A 24,370-nucleotide genomic window follows, 5' to 3' on the forward strand; every position below is an offset into this window, starting at 1 on the left:
CCGCGCGGATTCACGCACGTGTCTGGGGCTCTCGCGTGGATGTTGTCACGTTGTGTGATCAAATGGTGAGAGTTGAGAGATTCTTTTGCGTATTTTTCACAGCGATGGCAGGGAATAAGGCAGGGAATACGAACCAGGGCGCTTATATGTAGTTTTATGCTCTGAGCTAACGGAAAAGGTGGGTTTTTCAGGGTCGAAAACAAGACTTCAACCTCGCGCTGGGGATGAATAATAAGATCTGCTCACGCTAGTTGTAAGCTTACGCGTATGCTTAAGAATATAGCAAGAAAACTCTCTACTCTGGTATCGAGTTAATTTGTGAGTTTCTCAGACAATGTTTAATCATAACCAAAACCTGTTTTGATGGTTTCTTATTGTCTCTGCTTGTTTGGTGAGTTTGCATAGGTTTTTGAAAGGAAAGTCTGACGCGTACAATTAGCTCATTTGCATAGTGCAGCTCGTGCACTTTCAAGTCCGAGTCGTTGTTTTCAATTGTCAACAAATCTTGACAAAGATTTCTTTCGTTATCTTTTGTGCTGAGATGCTGCAACAAATTTCACGAATGTTAAAAAGGCTACTAACATCATGTGTGTTTCTTCAACATAAGCATAGTGAAGTTTTACACTGCGGAAATGAAAATAGACAAGGAGTTTTGATAACTCGATCAACAAAATCGAAATCGTTATTCCAAGTTGATTAAAGAAAGCGTCATCGTAACTTTGCTGATTGTTTCTGCTCTATTCACATATTTTCAGCTTAGCTTTTAATATGTTCTGAAACATTTATCAATCTTAAACATATTTAAAAACTATAGAGCTATTGTTTGAGTTCGATGTACGCTTTCACACGAAAGTGCGGCGGAAATACAATTTGTCATGTTTACTGACTGCACAAAACACGCATCGGCGGGCGCTCTCATTCATCGACAACAGAGACTTTACTGGATTTTTACACGAATAAAACTGAGCAGTATCTACGGACGTAAAGTTATTAAGCCTCGATGAAACATCAAGCGTTGCTTACAATTCAAGCCAAACTCAAACTAGCAATTATTGTGTTTTACTTTTCCGTCGCGATAGACTGACAAATTCCTCGCAAGCGTGTGGCAAGAGGAGCTATGAAACTATGAAGTCCTGGAGCTCTGCTATATCTAATTATATCCAGCTAGCTTTTTGCTGTGTAATGGAAAAGCTGTTAATCTTCAACATATGTGAAATTTAAAGTGGAGTAATGTACAGCTCATGTAAAAGAAGCATCAGTCGGAACACAACTTGGTCAGCGATATATATAAGCTTACAGCGGAACATACCTAAATTCGACACTGTCTTACTTCAATCAAACTGGAGCAGCTTACGACGAAAATACTTAAGCAAAATTCCAACAGACGTAAACGCGTTGAGTTGTGGGGCAAAAACTTGAAACATTTCGGGAATTTCGGACGCCATTTCCCCCGCGCGACATCCGCAAAAATCCTCGCAGCATGTACGCGCGTGTGCCGCAGGCGATGGCGCAATTTGTTCTAAAAATAGAATTATTGTCCCTTATTATATAGCTAGCTCCGCGAGCGGGCAAGATGAATCAAATCCTGCGCTGTGATTGGCTACCCGAGCGGGCAAGATGGAGCTATCTTGCCCGCTCGGGACTACCCGCCGTGTCCCGCGAGAAAAATTTCCCCGAAAGCCATATAATAAATCCTTTATTGACCAAGCTTGTTCGGCCAAGATGGCTGGATATTGGCCTCGTTCTTTTTTTGCGAGTTTATGGACCTCGACTCCGTCTCGGTCCATAAACACGCAAAAAAAGAACTTGGCCAATATCCAGCCATCTTGACCTCACACTTGGTCAATAACCCATATATATCATGGGGACAACCCCAATACTTGAAATGGCGCGCGCTTACGGTCTCCGTCCCCGATTATGGCTCCTGCGGGAAGCCAATACATGAAGAAATCCCTCATTTACCGAGCTTGCTGACATTTGCGAACTCATTCAGCGACAACAGATAGTTTTTATTGTTAGATTTTTACAAGTTATCTCTTCCATTAACGTTTCCGTTTTTATTAAGACAGGCAATGTAAGGGTCGAATGCAATGGCGATGTCATCTCTCGAGCTGGGTCACTTAACAAAGATCTCGCATTTTATTTACTTTTCAAGGCTTGCATCATTTCTTGCAGTGGTTTTAAAATTGATTAGGAAACGCACTTCGAACTGTGAACTGAGCAAATTGGGATGGCTGCAACCACATCTTTTCCACGGCCGAAGTTGTGTATATGTGAATAAATATTGCCAAAAGAACCAAAAGAAAAAATATACGTTAAAATGCAAATGACTGTGCGACGATTTGGGTAAAGAGCAGCTGTAAATGCTTGAATTTGTCCTAAAAAACCACAACATTCGATGAAATTACATCCGATAACAAACCAATATCGTTATTACCTTTACAATGCAACCAAGAAAAACAGTAGTTTAGTTAAAACGAAAAACTGTAAAAGCTCGAAATGGAATTTTCCTGAAAGAAAAAAAATCCGTGATAATTACATATTCAGCTATCAACAGTTCTTCTCGCTTTGTGACCAAAATTTTAAAATGCTTGCAAACAAGATTTAAAGCCGGCCAAAGCTAATTTGGTTGCTTGAAGAGCTTTGTCATAAAAGGCTGAAAATTACCCTTAAAGTACATTTAAATTGTTTCAATCGACGAAATTGCTCGTTCGTTTTACCGCTCAGTAATGCATGAAATATTTTTGTTATTCTACATCGATCACGCATACAACAGGCAAATAACAGGAGAAAGACCTCGTTAGTTAGTTAATGCACCTTGATGGCTAAAGGTAATTTAAGCGACGTATCAAGCTAATGTACCTGCAAAAAGAACTCGAAAAGCAAATCATTTGTGCGTGATAAGCAAGTAAGGAAGTAGCGAAAACTACGCATCGTTCCCAGTGGCCCTAGATTTGCGTAAATGGACGATTATCGCTTAAAAGCCATTTGCAATGTAAACGACGTAGTGAGTTAAATGTTTCCGTAAACTTATACCAGCGAATTATAACAAGTCAGGAAAATATATTCGCTTACGTGCGGCCCGCCGCTTGTTAAAATTCATAAAATCGCGAAGTTCTCGTAGAAAAATGCTCAATATTAATGCAATAAAATTCAACGGGCTTTACAGTGTTTTTCAACCATTGAATGAGTTGATGTGTATTTCATATATTTTTTTTTTTTTTTTTTTTTTTTTTTTTTTTGTAGAGCAATACTCTAAACGACCTACTGGCAAAGTGAGCAACATCAAATTGGTATTGGGGTATTGCTTACAGTTGCTTGTAAATTTTCAGTTTTCTTCTCCCGCTTTCTAGTGGGTTCTTTCCATAAATATCGTTTAAGCGAAATAAATCAATCGTCAATATTTTCCGACAGCTCGAGTTCTTGACTTGTCGATTCTTTTCCCCGCGGGGTCGTTTCACTTACGATTCTTGTAAAAACAGCTTGATCTGTCTCTGAGCTTTGATTCGCTCCATTTTCTATCCTCTGCTTTGCTTCATCCGTAGTTTCTGACCAGGCGAGAGTGGCATCTTTCAGTGTATCGCGGCTATCTATGGCATCCTCGTCATCTATTTCACTGGTTTCGCATTGTTCATCAGATGTTTGATTTTGTTGTGTTGCTACCACAGCAACTGAAGAAGCAGAGCTTTCCACGTTAACCTGCTCGAAATTCTTTTCCTCGTCACTTAAATTGTCCTTTACCTCATGTTCCTCCTGTAGTCCATCTGAGCTTTGTTTGTAACTGTAAACTTCAACAGTCACGGAGTGCGCATTTGGCGATTCGGGTATTTCTGTTGTTTGTAGCGCATCATTGTCGCAAACTTTACCGCTACTGTCACTGTGGAGATCATCAACATCATCGCATTGTTCTGTTTGTTCCTCGACGACTTCGATTCTAACCCGAACGTTTTCCTCCGTTTCGCTTGAAGCGCTTGATGGCCCGGCCGCTTGCAAATCGATGGTGTTGAGTCGCTCCCGCCGTGCGCTGCGAAGCTGAGGATGAAATGAAAGAGGATTTTGAAGCTGGTCTTGTGCGTCGCGAAATCTCTCGATGGCGGTTTCAGGATTTCGCTCGTCGACGTGGTAAACTCTCAATTCTCCAACGTCTTGTAAAAGACACAAAGTCGATTCCGAAACCATGTAAATTCGCGGTTGCAAACATATCGTCTCTTGTGTCGGCGATTGATTAATAATAACCGCGTGAGAAGGACTACAACCCATTCTTGCCTCGTGAAAAATGTCTGCCTTTTGATCAAAACTTGAAGAATACGTAAGTTGCGGACTATGTAATCATGGCAAATTGAAGAAGATTTTTAAAAAGCCAGCTTACTGCAAATTCTGCCAATCAAAAGCGCCCGAACAAAACAAAGCTATTTTCCTTGTCTGGGCAATCTATTCAAATCGTCATCCGGAGCAAACAGCCTTCTGCCAGCTGTCCGCGGTAAGTCGCCGAAATAAAAATAGTTTTTGGTTGCTTTTATTCAAACGCTTGTCTAGTCCGAGGGATCGGATTCGAGGAGGTACACAGTTTGGAATATGACAGCGTGGGTCGACCTAAAATAGTAGCACTCTTCATAAAGTCGATTCCATACGTGAAAGACTTTCTACTTTATCTCATACGTAGTTCACAAAAATAAACACTAATAAACAGAAAGACGACGAAAACCGAATCCTTAAAAAAAATTGGAAGCATTTATCCCATGGAAGCAGATTCCGTGTCGTTCTTGTCAGGCAGGACAAACTCTTTATCATTTTCCTTAAATAAATAGAAAACTATTAAGTCTTTGAAAAACGAAACAACATTTCAGCACTATTTTCTTTTCATGATAATTTAGACCAGAGAAGGCGGAATTATTCTATTCAAAATTTGCCGAACCAAACACAAAACGTAAACGTCATTTTTCATGCATGTGCAAAGATTGGTTGGCATATTCTTTGTTCTGATACAGTAGGTTCAAAATAAGAAACATGACAAAAGGCAAATTAACATCGGGCACGTGGTGCAAAAAGAATTGAAACTCAAACAGGTGACGAATTTTACTGCCGTTTGTCCGGGCCCACCTCGAAGTTTATTGTCCGACTCATGTCAAAATTGAAAATATTCTACTCGCGAACGTCATCTACATACTTTGCAGGGGACATCCGAACTTGAAGCTGTATGGTGCTGTTTACACCTTTATTGCCTTACTTTTCTTCTGCACGCTTTACGCGAGACATGGCAGTGTCTTCTCATTTTCAGTACCAAGCGATATGCCTAAAAACATGTTGTCGGTGACCTTCGATTTGTCCTCGGATTCGTTTTAATATTGATTCTTAGGCACTTTTCCTGTCTGCTGTAGAGAGAATATTTCTTCTTCAGGCAAACAGGAAAACATCTTTTATATCATATTGTCATGCTGTCAAGATGAAGTCAAGAGTTGGAAAATAAATTAATCTGCCAAAGTAGAAATGCATTAATAAAACAATAACGAAACAACTTTGTTTGATGAACTTAAAATGTTTTAGACTAGCTGGTGACCATCCATTCTCTAGGCTGACTGGCGTAAAATGTTTTTTTTTTCCTGTAAAAATGACAACTTCTGAACTGTTCAATCACAAGCGTTAAAAGAGTGATGTCAGTTCAGCTTTAATTGGTTTTTATTCACACAAAACACAGAAAAAATTACTTTCAAGTCTAGGAAGACCGAGAATGTTCGGTGGGGGTTTTTCCATTCTATAAATTTCAGGCTTTTAGCAGCCTGGTGTTGACAAGAATATTAAGAATTACTCTTTTTATCGACGACACAAAAGTAGTGACTTAAATCGAAAACGCTTAAGTAAAAACAAAGCTGTATAAATGCCAGGTTTTATAGTTGCGTATTAAATACAGAGCTCAAATAAACTGTAGGAGTCAACAATCGCCGGGTCCACCGAGCTAAAAGTAAACACCGGCGGTCTTTAAACGAGAAAATACGGGATATTGTATGATATATTAGAGATTTGCACTCTTCTATATTAAATAAGAATATTGTTTTCCGGCCCAGGCTAAATATTCTTATTTTTCTGCCGACTTTAGGCTGAAAATATTATTGTGAATATTCTTAGATTATAGCGTAAGACATTTACGTGTTGTTGACTTTGATGGCGTTGAAGAAATTTTGGAGCCAAACTGTCGGCAATAAAGACTGATATGACGAACAGGCATGACTTCATGCAGAACCGTTATTAGCATCAAACATATATACAGCTACTGCTGTTTTTGCTGATTTTGGCTAATTTTGCCGTTTAGAGAAAGGGAGAATTTTATATGGTTTAGTTACAAACATATAATTGTGTCGTATTTACAAATTTTCCACGCCCAAAATTATATTCTTTTCACAATCGCAGCCTCGGGTTTATTCTTAAAATATTCTTAAAATTTCGCAAATTTGATTTTCAACCTCGATACTCTAAAATATATTCTTATAAAAAGAGGAATATGTTCAGCTTTACGAGAGGGCCAAAAATCGTGGGCGGAGATATTTCAATAACTGAACGGCAATCTTCAACAGCGTGCCGTGGGGTGAAAGGCCGAAGAATTTATTTGGACCGCAGCTAGAAAAGATAAAATTCCAGAATTTCTTTCCTTAGGAAAGATGAAGGACTGCCCGGGTCCTCTCGGGCACAGTTGTGTACAGCTAGGAATCCGGGGGGGGGGGCTCCCATATGGAAAGGTCGTCGATGTTCGTCGTCTTGCTTACGGTGTTCATGACGAAACACCACTATTTTTAGCGGGTAACCCGAAAACACTGACCCCCGGTCCACGGACTCCCCCTACGGACCCCCTCTACGGACCACCCCCCAAAATATAATAAAAATAATAAATAAATATTTCAGTTGCGGGTTGTCTAATAGATTACTCATGACGTCGAAATTTCGAACGTTACATTGTGCAAATGGGCAGACCTGGATTCCGGCTTAGGTGCAATTCATACAATTACACATTGCCATTTCCTTTGCTGTGGCCACAAAGTATACGAAAGACGCGTACGGGGAAGCCTCCAGGAAGACTCGAAATTTGTGTTCTTTCCCCTCCGCCATTTTGTTCAGCCCATCCTCCCGTGGGCTCGTGAACTCGTTCCAGGCTTCACAATTTACTTAGCGGAATAACAGATATAAACAAGAATAAACAGCCTAAAAATATATCTTCCATAGCCAGATTGAGCCACGAATGGAAGGTAAGAACTTTCCCTCTTAACATCGGCATCTCCTTACGCTGAAAACGGCTTTTAGGCAATTTTTTGGGGGGAGGTGGGGACGCGGGTGAGACGTTAAAACCCAAGTCTGTTACGTTTGCACAGTGAAACACTATTTACACTATTTTAGGGTGGTCCGTAGAGGGGGTCCGTAGGGATAGTCCATGGACCGGTCCGTAGGGTAGTCCGCGGACCGGAGGTCAGTGTTTTCGGGTTACCCATTTTTAGCTGCCAAAGTATATTTTAGGATGCAATCAAAGAAATAAAAAAACGAAAAAGCGCTCTTTGTTCCGTTTTTGGACTCGATCTCCGTATTTCCGTCGCTATCTCAGGTCTACTAGCGCAGGCTCCTTTCCTGAACAGCGGCTGATAATCGAGCCTATTCCGTTTTAAGTGGTATCTTTTCGGGGTCGAATAAAGTTGGAGCCGCGCCCATATTGGTCTCCTTTAGGGGCTTAATTCAAATTTTCCGACGAGCATCCCCGCCCCCTCCCCCGCCCGCTCCCCCCCCCCCGTCTCTCTCTCTCTGAATACACTTCTGAAGTACACTTTGGAATGGTCAAAAGTTAAATTACACAAGGTAGTTAATTATTACATAGCTATATTACCCGGCATACAAGATTGTTTCGTTGATTAATATTAACTTCGTTTATTGACATTTGATTATTTAATTAGTCGCCTGATTGACAGCCGATGGCGTAATAGCTAAGTAAGTTGATCTTTAAGTTAGAATGACACGTTTTAAAACCACGAAATCAGAGACAAAGGTCATAAAGCGTTTTGTACCTTACGTTGAACATCACTAACCTGTAGTGTTTTACTGCTCGATCTGCTGACCCGTTTCGCTGACCTGTTACCGAAATAAGTTTGACTGGATATCGCCACAGAAGTAAGTGACCGTTTGGTTTTTTAAGAATTATGTATCTATGTATCTTACTTATAGATCGAATAAAACAATATAAAGATTATACGATTCCGTATCCAGTCATTCATCCGAGAACCATTTTTTCCCCTGGACCAAAGATTATTTAGGGCGTTTATTTCGTGAGAAACGAAAACTCTCTTTCTTTACATAGCATGCAAAACAAAAACATGTACAATTCGTATCTTGGCCGAGGGAGAAACTAACGAGCAGTACTGTACAAATAGCCCAGCTTACAGGAGAAGAAAGTTCTATGGGGGGAGGGCTTATTTAATTTCACGCCTCGTACAAGGGGGCGGGGGGGTGGGAGGTTTAACAGAGAGGGGCTAAAAAGAATAGGGTGATTACTTCAAATCTCAAAACAACGACTTTATAATTTCCAGACAGTAGAAACGGCAAATGTTATTATCAGAAATTCAACCAAAAGTTAGATCTCTAGCCATCAACTTAATATACGCCATTTGCTTTGTGTTTTCATTTGCTTTTTGTTTCGTTTTAAACCTTTACGTTTGTCCTCAGTTGATACCGAAACGTTTGTCCACTACGATAACGGCAACAAAAACGTCCCGAGGCAAATAGCGTTATGTAAGGCATACAGTACTTCTTTCTGACTTCCTAAAGGCAACTGAATGTGACTAAATTCCGTGTGTTTTAAACGTGAAACACCACGGTGGCTTATCTGTATTTGATTCTGGAACTCCATGCCTAATTAAGCGATCGCAACACTGTTGACCCAGTGTTGGCAAGCCCTGTTGTGACGTGTTGCGACATGTTAGGTGTTGCGACGTGTTGCGACACGTTAGGTGTTACAAATCGAACTAGTGCGCGTGCCCTGCCGCAACATGGCCAAACAAGTACAACATCACGCAACATCCGCAACTGTTGAATGAAAAATTTGACCATTTTCAAGCTTGGCCAACAACACACATCACGTCGCAAGACGGCGCACTGAACAGGGTGGCAGAACTTGCGCCCAATAATGTTACGATATGTTGCCTTGTTTCCAGAGATATGCTGAATTCTTAAGTAAAATAGTAGGGTCTTTTCAGACGTCCTCGGGGTCGCCTTCGTATTCACCTTTTTTTTTTTACTCCTTCCGACTTCCGTAAGCAAAGTAGTCTTATTCTGGCCCTCTCTCCGTCACGCAACACTAAAACGGGAGAGAGGGACGTCTGACGAAACACACTCAGGCTGGAAACAAGGCTGTAAAAAATTCATATTTATTGCAAGAATTTTGTACTTTGGAATTTACATCAGTATTTCACCTTCCGTCTTCAGTTTGTGCATCATTAAAAACGATCACTTATTTTACCTGAAAGCAATGTATAATGAGCATTCGACTCTAACTATAAACGAGTTCTAACAAGTCTATTTTATTAACGGAAAACCGCTTGGAAAGGCATTTATGTAATAGCGATATAGTCTACAATTCAGATCTATTTTAGAGCAAATGTATTTTAATCCGGCTCCATTTTCAATTCGAAAAACAGGAGATGGGTGGGGAGAGAGAAAAAGAATCCTAGGGAGTAGAGGTGAGGTTGAATGAAATTTGTTCAAAGATCGTTAAGCTAAACGCCAATACTGTTGGCTAAGCAAGAAGTTGCTTGCTAATAGGTTTGTGAATGACGAACAATGAAACGTTTCTTGAAATTTTCAAAAATTCACAAAAATGAAATGTTAACACGGTGTAGTTTCCTCTTTAGATTTTCTTTCCAATAACGAAAAGAACTTTTCTTGCAGAGAAACTCATTCGTTTCAACATGACAAAGTGAGCTCGACAACTCATTTACTTATAAAATAGTAAATTCCGAGCAAACAGACATCTTTCCGCGCGCTCTACTCTTTGCCGGCTCGAAACAACTCTGACGGGTTTCTACTTGGGTGAGGAATTTTCCCGCGCAAGTAACCACCAATCACAGACACTACACGACTTTCTGGACACCTACGTCATCAGTATGAAATCTTTGGCACTAAATCTCGCACTTCTCTCGGGAAGAATTGAACGCACAAAGCCCTAGAGGGCTAAAGGACCCCAGAACCAAGGGCGAAGGATGTCCGTTAACCAAAGCTTAACAAAAAGCTGCACTGACAGCAATAATACTCTACTTCAAAACATTTAATTCCCCTTCCCATTTTCCCAAATACAGACTAAACTCAAAATGTATAAAAACACGTCTTTGCCGTGACTTTATGAAGTACTAAGCTCAATACATAACTTCTCCGTACTTTTTTATACACTTAACATCATTCTGCTTGGGAGAATTTGGTTCTTGGTCAGCAGGTCTTTCCTGAGATGATAAGGTGCTTTACTCTTATCACCATATTACTTAAAATTGTTGTAAAAAGCTAGGGAGAAGTTACACATTCATCGCTGTTAGGCCTGTGATTAACGCTAAACAGAGAATGATTCATTAACCGTCGCTGTTGTTGCTGTTGTCGTTGTTGTTGATGTTTTGCTGTTGCTGCTGCTATTGTTGTTGTTGGTGTTATTGTTATTGTTATTGTTATTGTTGTAGTAGTAGTAGTTACCGCTACTGTTGTTGTTTTAGTTGTTGTGGTTCTGTTCGTGCTTGTTTTTGTTATGTTGTAAAAAAAACAGAACTTTTTACACTGTGCTACTGTAATGAATCCTAAAAGAATACAGCTAGATAGACGCCGTTTTCCAACTACCTTATTTTTACATTTCACCAAGCAGACATTTGACAATTTGACAAACTACGCAGCAACTTCTTGATAATCACGTTTTGTTCGAGTTTCTCAATTTCTTTTTTTTTTTTCAGATTTTTCTCCGTTCTATTTATTGGTGTCCGTACATGTCTTAGACTCGGTTCGTACCCACGAGGAATTGCGTGACTTTCTTACTGCTGTCACGTAACGTCAATCAAGCTATCTCTGGATCAACCTAGCGTGACAGGAGGGAGTCGTTCGCTTCTCACATAAGGTCAGACGTCACGATATATACTTAAATTTTCTTTTTTATAAAGTAATTGTACCTGTACTTCCTAGTAAATTTGTTTCACCGATGGCCTTGCTTAGAGCTAGGATCACACTCGTTTTCTTCTTGAACGCTACAATCACCAAATGCGACTACCATTCCTATCTTACTTCGCGCTAATTCACTCAACCTGACCGACGACAAGCTTTTTAGTTTTACACAATTCACTAAGTTAAACTCTTATAATTATCTACTGGGTAATAAATCTCATATCTTTACTTCTTCGTATGAGGGCGATTCTTCATCAGGTGATTCTTTCTTGAGCTGTACGTGGCCGATGGTGCTTTCAAAGTGCTTTCTTATCAGCTCCGTTTCGGCTGTTCCCTCTAAACCAGGAAGATCTTCGCGTATTTTCTCGAGCAACTGGTTAATCACAGTGACAGTCACCTGATGAGGAAACAGAATATAACCAATTATTAAAACATGGATCTTGGAAAATGCAACTAAAGAGTTTTCATTGGCTTAGCCATCATGGTATAAGAGCCATTATACCATGCTCTACAAATATGGTAAGCATACGCGTGATTTTTGGGGGCGTTTTTCTTTTTCTTTTATTTTAGTTTTCTACATTTTGGGGGTGTTTTTAATAAAACAATTATTCTACTCGCGCTTATTGGATATCAGACGGTAGATCACCACCATCTCATATCCAACAAGCACGAGTGGAAGAATTGTTAAATGTGAGTGAAGATGGCACTGCAACACATGAGACTTGAGAACAGCTTTTGATTCGTAACTTTAACCTTCGTAAATTTAACCTTCGATTTGTGAAACTCTCACCAAATTCCATGAACAGCTGCAAAAGGAATTTTAGTTCAAAACTTCCACAAAAATACCGGCAAAAAGTGATAACACGAGATCCATATTTTTAATATTTCCACTTTACATCCCATTTCCATCTTCACGTCGTTTGTGATCCTCAATTTCAATGGCACCTTGTCATTGACCAAGTACTTTTCTAACGATCTAAACCATTATCGTTAATTTCTTCGTCTAAAGAGGAAAAAACAGCGGGCAAATTTCAGTCACCAATTGTTTCCTAGTAGCAGTCACGTTTAGACTTCGGATGTCTGCATTACTGTCAGAACTTTCTTTGACTGGAACAGTCTTCCATTTAACAAAATTTGAGGCCAACATCTCTGACCACTTTTACTTGTAATTTTATTCCATTTTATTTCAGCTTTCCCTATTTATTTTTGTATTTAAATTTTGTTTATTTAATCTTGCACTCATGTCACTGGGTAACTCTGCAAGAATCCAGATGCGAATGTAAATGTAAAATGCAGTAGAGCGGTTTTCATTTGAGTTTCGAAAAGTAATTGGTTTTGCCCTTACTACGCCACACGATTGGCTTAAAAAACTCGCGCAACTTTTTTTATCCAATCAGAAGTAAAACCAAAACCAATCGTGACTCGCTCAAACGCATTTTCCCGCGCTTTGCGTGCACTTCATGTATTTTCTTCGAGTTTTGATTGGTTCACTGTATTGTCTGTGTCCTTTGTGATTGGCTAGAGTGATTACTTAGGTTTTGGTTTTACGACACTCAATTGAAAACTGCTCTAACAGAGTAGAAAACAAATTTGTTTGATATCCTACCGTGTCTGCCTTCTTTTCAAAGTAGTAAAGGTAGCGATTAAGGACTTCTACAAACAGCTGCAGCTGGATTGTGCTGTCCATGCACTGATTAGCGATTCTAACAGCTTTCTTTAGACACTCCGTCACTCGCTTGCTGTCACGGCACTGTAAATATTATACACACCCTGTCAGTGGCTGTTTGGTGTACTAAATAAACACTTATGTTCAAAGAGTATACCCTTTGTCCTTTCAGAGCTTGGACAAGGAAAAAGACAGTCTGCTTAACCCCTTTCACTTTACTATCTGATCATCCCCGCGTCTTAAAATATTTCTGGTAAGATTATGACTGAGGACTAGTCGTCGGCAATAATCTCGTTTCCAGGGTCTTTCGCTTTCGTGCGTCGTGGAAAGACAAGCCCTGAAAACGAGTTTGCACAAGTCTCTCAGCTGTGGTATGAAGGCAGACAATGACTTCAAAAAATACGATATACGTAAAAGCACTTTGCCTCGTAACTCCTGTGCAATGATACCTTATTTTACAATGCAACTCAAAAGGGCTGGCAAAGTCAGTTGTGTCCGGGTTCTTTTCCATAGTTATTACTCTTACTGGAATGAAGAATCTCGTACTTCGTTACCTTGGGGTCAGTTATCGGGGTTTCACTAAAAATCCAGACTTCTTCACTGAGTTGGACCGCGACACCCTTTAAAGAACGACTCGAACTTGAACCGTCACGCAATCGTTTTTTCGAAAAGCGTTTCGTGACAAGCGTGACGACCCTGATAGCGACTTACCTCCCCTCCTTCAGCCTCCCGGCTTTTTCCCGACCAAAACAAGTGTGAACACACCACGACTGCTCTACACTGATCCGGTTTCTTGAGGAGTTTGGACGCAGCCAGAGCACACTGGGTGCGCAAAGGCTCATGGTTCTCTTCGCCAAAACAGCTCATTTGTTCAAATGTACTGATCATGAGCGTGATGGCGGCTAACTGAGCTTTGGAATCACTGATCTCATCTTCATATAGAGCAAACGCCTGAAAAAGACACCACAAGCAAAAGAATAAGATTTTTTACACTGGACACTAAACATTGACTTCATTGAGCTCTTGCTGTCTACCAAACCTATTTGCATTTACTCAACAGGGAGTCAAGAACAATCAAAAACTGCCAGAATTTTACTACCTGCCTAGGCTAATTAGTATTTTCAGAAAAACTGAAAACAATTCAAGTATGATTCTGTGGTTCTCAAGCTTCCCCATAGGCAGAAACCCTTTGTCTAGGCCATCACCATGGCAACTCCATGTTGCCATGCAACTTCTTCACAAACAAATAACAAATATTACAATAAATTATTTGGAGACCAAGCCACATCAGCCTTAGTTCGTTTTCATGTGGATCATCTTTCCTGGTCGAATTGGAATTTGGAAATCTTGGTTTTTGTGGAGGGAAAAAAACCAGAGAACCCAGAGAAAAACCCATGGAGCAAGGCAAGAACCAACAACAACAACAACAACAACTATCTTTATTTCATGCCCAGAAACAAACCCAACCCACATATGACACCAGGTTGGAATCGAACCCAAGCCATATTAGTGGGAGGCAAGTAGGGGAGTGCTCTCACCACTGCGCCATCCCAGCTCCTTGTCTGCGGGCAGAATTAAACTGAAAAAGGGTCTTATTTTCTGCTGAACAATAACTCTCACCTGGCTCATGAATTCATAAGCTACTGTTTCAGCATTAGAGAACCCAGCCTGGTTGGCAACAAGAGCACCTTGAAGGAACAGTCTTAGTGAAAGTTCAGCGTATTCTGCTTTGGCAAGTGCAGCTATTGTCTGATGACAAAACTGAAAGATCTTCTGGCATTTCTTGTCCCATTTATCATCCTAACAGAAAAAAAATAACAAGGGCAAAAATGAACAATTTACCTGTAGAGCTCCTTCCGAAATAAACTAATTTAACAAACCTATATTTTGTTTATAACTATGTACTAGGTTCTTGTTCAAGCACTTACCAAAGCTACCTTCAGTTTGCAGATATATTTCTGCATCTATTACCTCAAGTCCCTGATCTTTCCACACTGAAAATAATTTTCTTTAATTCAATACCCAACTGTCCTCCTGTGATCATTAACCTCTGATAATACACTACAAATTGCTGAAACGAAATGCCATGTGTGGAAATGTCTGCGATAACAAAGACCATTTTAGACTCACCAGTCACTGGTGGTGATCACAGGGAACTCAGCTGGGGACCGCTGCAGTGTTCCAGATGAGTGAGGGGTCTCAGGTCAAAAACCCAACAAGGTCAGCTACCTGACCCAACAAATTAACAGAAAATTTGTAGTGATTTGGTGGGAGCAGTGCAAATTGACCTGTTGGGATTCGTTATTGACACCCTGCATTGAAAAATTATCTGGAACCCTGCTGATGATTCAGTGCAACTAAAAGGATTGAAACTTCACCTCTTCACGAGCATCTTTGTACTGGTAGGCAAGCTGAAATGCTGAGAAAACAATTGGAGGTAATGTGTACTTTATTCTCTTCTCACCACCACTACCAAAGTGTTTTCTAGCCGTATTGAGGATCTGTCAAACAAAACAAAATTTATATTAACTTAGCAAAACAACACAGAAATACTGCAGATGCCAAATAAATACACAACAATGAACTGTCCCATCAACACAAGAGGCAAAGGACATCTAACTATGAATAGCAGGTTTAAATCAATGTAAAAAGGTTTTCTTTGGTTTGGAGTTATTGCTTTCCTGCTGATCATCATTTTAGGCCGTTTCCTTCCTTTCACATCACTATTACACGTAAGTTAAACAGGTTTTTACATGGACGATGAATGACAACTTACAGCACATTTCTCTCATGATGCCAGTAAGATGACCGATCATGGCTGAGTGCAAAGAAAGTACTGTTCAATACTCTAAGGCTAGTGGAGTGTGTCCGTCACTTGCCTAATGGGCAACTTAAGTTTCTTGATACGTTTTTGAGGAAATTCAAATTACAGACTGAAGTACTGTAAGGAATGAACTTTAGGAGTGAGTGAAAAGGATTTCCATCTGGTACACCATAGTTAGAGTTTTTCAAAAGAGCAATCCTGAAAATTTGCAGTCTTTGCACCCTGCATGGTTTTTCTCAAGAACAACATTTATTTACAAACTCACCAGATACTGCTGGTCAGGACTGTCGCCTTTCAGCAGCGTCACAAACTTTCCCATCAGACTCTGCTCTTCAGCAAAATCCTCTGGATCATCCTTTATAAGAGAAAAAAACAGAATGAAGTTTTTGTTAACTACACGCACAATCACAAGAACAAAACACCTCTAGATTAAATATCACAAACAGAATACTCACTGGTTCAGAAGGCTGGTCTTCTTGGTCACAAACCAACGAAGACACAAGAATCAGAACAGCATCAACCTGAAATAAACAACTCTTTCAGACTCATGATAAAAATTTCATTTGTTTCTTCCAATTATTACATCTCTAATTGATTTTCTGTATTGTCGTAAACATTTTGTTTGAAAAATGTATGGTTACTGTATGGACAAATAAGATGAAGAGTTTGGTCTTTGGAAGTAAACCAGTCTTCAAAATATGGCCATTTTTATTAGCACACAACACCAAACATTTAGAATACACTATATATGTAGAGAAAGGTTCAAAGAAACACTACTGCATTTTGCAGACAACCATGGGGACAAACACACCAGTTGCAAGGGCAAATGTCAAATCTAATTCTATATCAGCTTATCCTTTCAAAGCAACTAAAGTCACAAAGACGACTTGCAAACAATGATCACATGCACTATTTTTATCATAAGAGAGAAGAAGTCCGCATATTAATTTATGACCCTAGTGGCTAGCACTTTTCTCTAGTTTCTGTAACATGAAGCAACCTTTATGAATGGGATGAGATGGAATGTACCATGTAGTCCATCACTGGGTTACCCCCAGCATTTAACTCAGCAGCACCCTTTAACACACTTAGGTGGAGTAGCATGCTCTATAATTATGTTGTCAGCTGATCAGTAATGAAATGTTCCATTACCTGTTCCTGGGTTGGAATTTTCAGAGCACTTTCCACAGCATTGTTGACTACATATAAAGACATTTCTTTCCTTGAACTGTAGTCAAAATACTCAAACAGAGGAGCAAAGTACTCCAGCTGAAGTAGTGTTAGGATGTTGTTGTAAGAATCTACTGGGATCTTTAGTAGTCTGGTCAGCTCCTTAGAAACTGCATTGTTCTTGTCCATGCTGGAAACAGAACACATCCATTTCTTCAAATTTTTTGCCATCATAAGCTTTGAAACTGACTTTGTATAAGATGCATTGGACCTAGAATTTGTCACAAGAGCTCTAAAATCACTTCAACTGTTATGATCAGTGATTTTAAGGTTTTTGTAACCTGATCTGTTTTTTTTTTCTTTTCTGAATTTTCGGTGGCTTCTGTCCACTTTCATCAGAGTTGATTCTACAAGGTTCATTAAATCAGATTAATACAAACCATACACAAGATCGAACTCCTCTCTAAAACACACACACCCTAGAATGTCAGCTATATCATCTTCATTTCCAGCCCCCAACTGGGAAATAGAGCCTAAGAACATCAGTTACTTCAATAGTTTCCCCACAACTTTTTCCCTGACGTTTCTCAAACTTCATCAACTTACTGAGTCAAGTTGAGTTTGCTGAAAATCTCTGAAGTGTACTGTAGGATTTTGTCCACATAATCCACTCTCTCAGGGTAACACTTCAGAGCAAGGTTAATTAGCGACACTTGAAGAGACACAATGTCTTCTGTTGGCATGTCACTGCGTGTCTGAAACAGGAATAAAAACAATGTAAATAATTAAGAATTATTTGATGAGATTGAGCAAAATACTGTGATTTGCCAGTGACAAGCAGATCAATTATGTAACGAGGCCAAGTTCACTAAATTTTTTTTTCATTCAATCACCAAGTTTGTTTTCATATTTAAATCACTCTCTGACAGCTCAGGGAAGTGATCACCCATTTTTCACCCAAGAGTGTGGCTGCAATGACATATGAGCAGAATTTATTAATTGCAGGAAAACACTTTTAGCCGGTATTATGCACACGCAGACCATTATTTGTAGGCAGTTATTTGCAGGTCACATAGCAGGCTCTCCGTCAATGAAAAGGAAAAACAAATTGCACTGAATGATAATTATTGATGTTTGCCTTGATTGGCAGACCCACTTTCCTATATATGTACAGCAGTTGCATGTACATAGATGTACAGTTCTATGTTATCATATTGTACAAGTGTTAATATTAAAGAGATGTGTGTTAGAAGTATAAAGTCAATTCCCCCAGAGTGGACACCAATGTAAGGCAGAAACCTCCCATTCAAAAGCAGTTACCTGCACCACAGACGAGACTTGCTCTGACATCACATCAAACAATCTTATCTCACTCGGTATTCCACCATCCTCCCGGTTTGCAAACAACGCAAGTCTATCAATGAGTGATATGATGATATTTTTTATGTTCACTCTTTCATGGAGATCTGCACATGCATGAAGAAAACTGCTCAATGTCCTAAGGTGGAACTCGTCTGGGAACACTTGAATGACACACTCCATCAGGTATTCCTGAGCTATTGGGTCTCGACAGCTCACTGTTTGTTCAAACACTCCTGGAAGGACATGCTAAAGAGGTAAAAGAATTAAACACATAAGTTCTTAATTTGCAACTCATTTGGAGCCACAGAAGGTGGTAGGTACACCTAGCTGAACACAAGTCTTCTGAATGATAACCTGCCTAAAAACACAACACACGAGAATGACCATGCTAAGACCACTGTACCACAATGCTTAATTTTGCAGTCCACTAATTTTGAGAGATGACCTTAGAGATCAATAACAACATATTTCAAAGACTTTCAGACACAAATCACTTTTCAAGGATTGTCTAGACCTTGACTTTTGAGGGATTTCAAGCCGCATGCAAACTCTCAGAGAATAAACTTACTTTCTTGTAGGTCTCAACATTAACTCCATCAAGCTGACTAAGTCTGACAAGGTTTGTCCCTACAAGGATGCGAAGTTCTTGGCGCTCGCGCTCTCTCTTCTCTCGATCCCGTGTGTGACCCTGGTGCTGGATTCGTACCCACAGCTTATTCATCTCGGCAAAGTTCAAGAGCACAAAGGATATAGAGTCTTTTACAGTTCCATCTTGGTGCTCAGATTCAGCTCTACAATTCAACAAAAGTTTCCAAAAAAATGTTCAAATTTTTTTTTCAGTGCTCAATCATTTAGCTACACCTAACTAGTTCACAGGCATGCCACTTTAACTGAAAGAAACAAATATATCAGCTCAAGTCCGGCGACCTAACCACTCTGCCACACTGACAAACGTCACCATTCAACTTCCTCAAAATTCAATACATCAAAACCTGTGATGTTAATCTATGTTAGTGAACACATTTTAACTTCACCTTACACTATCCTAACAATTTCAAGTAAGCAGAATATAAATGAACAATGGGTCTTCCTAAACTTGCCACTTAATCCAGGTTTTCATGGCTGAAGATGGTCACAGTGGATCAAAAATGAAGGGGTGGAAGGAGGCCCTAAGTGAACACAGATCTCTGCAGATGTTGTTGAACAAGTTACATTCTTAACAGTGTAGTTGAAATATTGAACCATCATTACTATAGTGACATAGTTCTTCTAAAATAATTTATATCTTACACTTCCTCTTCATTAGTATCTGGTAACATGTTCCTTGTTGACTGCAACAGATAATTACGAAGAAACAAGCCTCTCAGGGGGTGCTGAACTCCTCGGCACATTTCAACCAAGTCTTTCAAGATATCTCTACGAGACGCTTCCTTGGCTTTGATGTAAACTGCTCCAACAGTTATCAGTAAATATCTGAGTTGTCAAATGGAAAAGTCTGTTAATTGGCGTGTACTGCACTGTTTTGTCCCTATCAGTAAGCTTCCTTTTAAGGAAGTCTGAACCTCAACCACCCAGAGACAGGGAAGCTCTACAATAACTTTGTGATCTGAGGATTTTTGGAGGACTGAAAATTTTGTGGTTACCCTGGCGATTGACGAAAAGCATAACCAAGGGTTTTCCCTTTTATGACAGACAATGGTAACAGCATCATTTACCATAATAACATAAGCTACATGTACAATGTCATGTAAAGGACAAGCAGACTGCCTGTTTTTTTTTGTTTTTTTTTTTTTAAGAAAAAGGGACTATTCAGGGTCATATTCTAGATCACTGGAATTTCTTGAGACTAGTTTTAGAATCCGGTTTGGTTTCGGGTGAAAAAATTTGGCCTCATTCACATCTCCCTGTCCCATTATACCCAGCTCCCCTCTTAGCTGGATGCAGCCTTATGCTCCACTCACACGAGCAAAGATGAGCGAGTGACTCCCCCAGGTACTCATTGCTGGAGCTTATTTCAATTTACATAGCCTGACTATCCATCATACATTTGTGAAAAATGCAATCTCCAAATGACCATTCTCTTTCAAAATTATCATGATAACAAAACATGTCTGTTGGTATTATATGTAGATAGACTTATTTTGTAAACAGGGTTCCACTGTAATAAAGCTAACAGTCACAAAAAGTTACAGCCTACAAAGTTTTTTAATGTTTGTCATTTCACTTACAGTCTTGGAACAATGTTTCCAGCATACTGGACCAGTTCATAAAGATCTGCAACTCTACGTCCCTTCTGGAACTCATCAACAAGGAACAGTTCAAGATGCCGCAGCTCATCAGATATTGCCATGTCTTGAACTAGTTAAGGGTTTACCAAACTCTCTGTAACACGTGTCAACACTTATCCTGCCAATCAATTTACAAATTATATCTATTTACCTAGAAAGGTATCTGGAGATCTTATGGGCAAACACACACATACTCTTTTGATAAAAACTTACAAAACAAACCTGAGACATTCAATTCACATCTGCAATTAAATCTATCTTCAAATCTACTCTCTTAAAAGAAACGTTACTACAATGGCCACTTCTTGTATCCTAACTGAAGACTTCTACTAACTAAAATAATTAGGAGCCTCAAAAACAACCCTGAGCAAATTTTCCTATAATTTTGATCCACATCATCCAACATTGTTCACTGACCTTTCTGGCCACCCTGTTTAGCCATGTGGGAAGGTACTGCAACATGTTGGACTACAAAATGACTCATGTGTAACATGTTCCAAAATATTAAATGCCATTTAGAAAACAGTCCTAAGAAAATATGTGCACTGATTGGTTAAAAATCATGTTTCTATAACTCGATAAAAACACAGAACTAGCACGAGCTGTTGATGTAATGAGTGGGGGGGGGGGAACAGGGGGGCCGGGAGGGGTATGGGAGGCAGGAGAGGAAAGGGTGGGAAGCGGGAGTTCTAAGAGGGCGGGAAGCGGGAGAGAAATGCGAAATGCTGATTTTTTTAAATTCAACAATGCGTTAGAATACTTTCAAAAACAGGAACCCAAAATATATTTGACTTGCATTTAACGCCTTCTCAGTCACTTCTGAGACTTCTGAGCAAACGAGCAAATGACAATTTGCGCTTGGGCTGAAAAACAGGCTTACTTCCGGTCAAATAGTAAACCCATTTACAGTGGTTATGTCATAGGTCATGAAATGTCAAGCTGTCAAATTGCAAAAAGGTGAGACGAGCAGGCGATCTCAAATCAATGTCGTCCAAGACAATTTTACTAGGTCTCAGTATTTTTCAGTGTGGCAGTGAAAGGTCCGTGCATGAAAGACCTTCTTGGGAGCTTGCTCCTTATGACCGTGAATCAGAACGGACCAAAGATTTCACTGCGTGGTGTAGAGATGCCTCAACTGAATGCTGCTTTAATGAGCGCGCTAGAGAGTGTGGAGTGGTTCATTTTACGTCTCAGTTTTTTGTTTTAGGCAAGTCGAAATCGATTCCAATTAGAATAGGCGGACACTGAAAATGGATTTCAGAAACAAATCTGAAGAGCCGATGAAAATGGACTGAAAGGGTGAAACTCAAAGAAGATAAACAAGTAGGTCAGAACTTCATTGAATTGAAACATATGGCAGTGGTAATCTTGTTAAATTATTTAAAAACAAAGGAAATGCTTAAGAATTGCAAAGCTAAATGACTGGAATGTGTTTTGACTCTGCCAATTTACAGGGGACGGAAGCAGCACGGAAAAGGGCGGGAGGCGGGAGATAAAGGTACGGGAAACGGGAGAGCAGGGTATGGGAGGCAGGAGGTTCTGACCCCCCTGTCCTCCCCCCCCCCCCCAACAATGATGGCACAAGCAAAGAGAATTTACATTTTGATAATCAAAGTTAATAAGTTGTTTTTTACTGTACTGTTCAACTTAAGAAATAGAAAACATGTTCTCCGTGATTCTATCGAGTTACAGAAACACTCGTGAAAGTTTGGGAGAACTCGAAAAAGCTGTGGAAACATTCGCCTGTGGCTCGTGTTCCCACAGCATTTCTCATTCTCCCAAACTTACACGGCACATGTTTTCTATTTCTTAAGTAGAACAGTTCAGTATGTTGCAGCAAACAGGCTACACCACCAACAACAGAAACCTGTAGACAGACAGACAGATGGACAGACAGCCACCTATCCAATGGGGACACACAGTCACAATTCAAACTTCTTCAACAACCGGTCTCAAGGCACAACTCCCAAAATAGGTGACCTGCACCGTGATTTCAATTCAATTTACTCAAATCAAACTTAATTGATAACCGAAATCTTACATTTCCTCTGAGTTTCCTCTCGCTTACTTCAATTATTGCGATTGACAATAGAAGAATTAAAAGCACTAACACAACCATCAAGTAAAATTAAGAGTGTGAAAACAAGATCTAAAGTAACTTATAAATCACGGATCATTTTACACTTTGTACACTGCACAAAAGGATACACAATTCATAGTAACTTTTTGGTGACAGCATCGAGGTCCGCAACTCACTCAACATATTTGACGCGTGTTTCAAGCCATCCATAAGCTTTCCCTTGTCCTGCAACGGCATTTTCATAAATAACAATACGGCAAGAAACAAAGACAAGTCGAATTTCCGATACAAGTTGACACCTACCAAACATCGTTTCATCTGGAATGACTGCGACTTCACAACTTGGATGGCCTCATCAAGTAGTTTCTCCTGATCTTCCTGCGAAGCTGATGAGGTTACAGGCTAGAGAAATAATCATAATTTAGGCGAATATCATAATGTTAACCTGTATAGTACTTCAAACCCAAATAACCGAAACAAAAACTAACCATCTTCGCTCACTTTCGCTGATCTTTCCTCAGTCTTCCCTGTACATGCAGGAGATGGCACGTGACCAATGGTAATGACAGGGACACCTCCTAGTGCTCAGACCTCTCTCTTCTTGCAGCACACGAAAATTTTTATACGGATACTTTGTACGAACATTTCGAGGCAGAAAACTGTGGTCCGGCAAACAGGCTCACCTTTTAATTAATCTTGTATGTACAGGGTGATAGTGATATTTTTGCCGATTTCGGCAATATTTATTATAGTCTGATCACATGTTACAAACGATTCCCTCATATGACAACGTGACGGCCTCCAAGAGCGGTATGCATGTATATGCAGCGTCATGCATCCACTTTACTAGTTTAGCTTTTCTGGATTCTTGACCAATATCATAAGATAATAATAAGCACACCTGTCACGGAGGATAAACCACACTATCTATTTTAGTTCGTAAATATGGTAATCAAACAGACAATGCTGACATATTTTTTATGAATTTTAACTGGATCGGTTAATCAGTTTCAAAATGGCACATTAGTTCGTTGCAGTACCGGTTAGGTAAGGAAGAAAAGCTAAGTTATTATCTTTGCCCTCGTCACGTTTCACGCATAAACCTCAGGCCAACTTGATGCCCTGTTTAGCTACCAGGCATCATCTCATCTGGAATATACATTTGTTAACAACAGTTGCTATGGTAACGTAGTGACAGTCTTACTGAGTTGAGCCATTCTAAGCTGAGATCGTTGCCATGTCGCCCGAGTGGGGTTTGACAGGTCGCTTGCGTTTGATATCTTCGTAATCATGTTACAGCAGTCCTCGGTATTGTTACCTCTGTCACCTGCTGACGGGATACAGGAAATGTGGGGTAAAATGAATGGATTCGAGTAGGAAAATCGTTCATTTTTGCAATGGGCCACTTCGATATATTAAATTTCAACTTGATAAAGAGGCCTAGAGGACACAAACAAAAGAAATGTGAATAAACATGGTCATTCAATTTCCTGTGTTTGTGTCCTGTAAGCCTCACTGCAAAGCTGAATTTTAATATATCGAAAACAGTCTATTGGAATTACTGGTACGGAATATTTAGGCAACAATTCACGGACTGTGGAATACTTAGACGCCCCTCCCCTAAAGGGGCCTCGAAAGGGAGGATTTTCTGACGGACAGCAGACACGTGGTCAAGCTCTGGCCCTCTTAGCTTATTCCCGGTTAACTGAATAACTCACGCGATAGCGTTCTTTTTACAAACACTGCAGTTTACATTGGTTTAATAAGTGACTATGACCGTATCAATAAGCAAGGTCTGATGCTCGTAAATTGTTGACGCG

At 39.8% G+C, this 24,370-nt stretch overlaps 2 protein-coding genes across 2 annotated transcripts; both read right to left on the reverse strand.

Annotated features, from left to right (window-relative positions):
* Positions 1-1,954: 1,954 nt before the first annotated feature.
* On the reverse strand, positions 1,955-4,893 carry LOC145465575 (uncharacterized). Its single transcript, XM_081449349.1, has one exon. It carries the CDS (start codon positions 4,258-4,260, stop codon positions 3,391-3,393), a length of 870 nt encoding a protein of 289 aa, XP_081305475.1. The 5' UTR covers positions 4,261-4,893; the 3' UTR covers positions 1,955-3,390.
* A 4,486-nt stretch (positions 4,894-9,379) lies between these two features.
* LOC145465144 (vacuolar protein sorting-associated protein 35-like) lies at positions 9,380-23,299 on the reverse strand. Its single transcript, XM_081448917.1, has 16 exons — positions 23,039-23,299; positions 22,854-22,952; positions 22,679-22,775; positions 20,411-20,534; positions 19,473-19,655; positions 18,751-18,973; positions 18,141-18,428; positions 17,427-17,575; positions 16,803-17,010; positions 16,106-16,171; positions 15,916-16,005; positions 15,205-15,327; positions 14,447-14,626; positions 13,538-13,777; positions 12,767-12,910; positions 9,380-11,557 (listed from the first exon to the last, which is right to left on the reverse strand). Exons 1-16 carry the CDS (start codon positions 23,039-23,041, stop codon positions 11,378-11,380), a joined length of 2,397 nt encoding a protein of 798 aa, XP_081305043.1. The 5' UTR covers positions 23,042-23,299; the 3' UTR covers positions 9,380-11,377.
* Positions 23,300-24,370: the final 1,071 nt, after the last annotated feature.

Source organism: Orbicella franksi, chromosome 13, assembly GCF_964199315.1.
Source record: "Orbicella franksi chromosome 13, jaOrbFran1.1, whole genome shotgun sequence".
NCBI lineage: Eukaryota > Metazoa > Cnidaria > Anthozoa > Scleractinia > Merulinidae > Orbicella > Orbicella franksi.

Excerpts from the sequence above, each read along its gene's own strand:
- LOC145465575 (XM_081449349.1), bottom strand. The coding sequence starts at position 4,260 with ATGGGTTGTAGTCCTTCTCACGCGGTTATTATTAATCAATCGCCGACA.
- LOC145465144 (XM_081448917.1), bottom strand. Across the intron at positions 20,535-22,678 it reads AAAAAGTTACTATGAATTGT|ACATGGCAATATCTGATGAG; the intron begins GTATCCTTTTGT and ends AACTAGTTCAAG. Across the intron at positions 15,328-15,915 it reads GTCCTGACCAGCAGTATCTG|ATCCTCAATACGGCTAGAAA; the intron begins GTGAGTTTGTAA and ends TTTGTTTGACAG.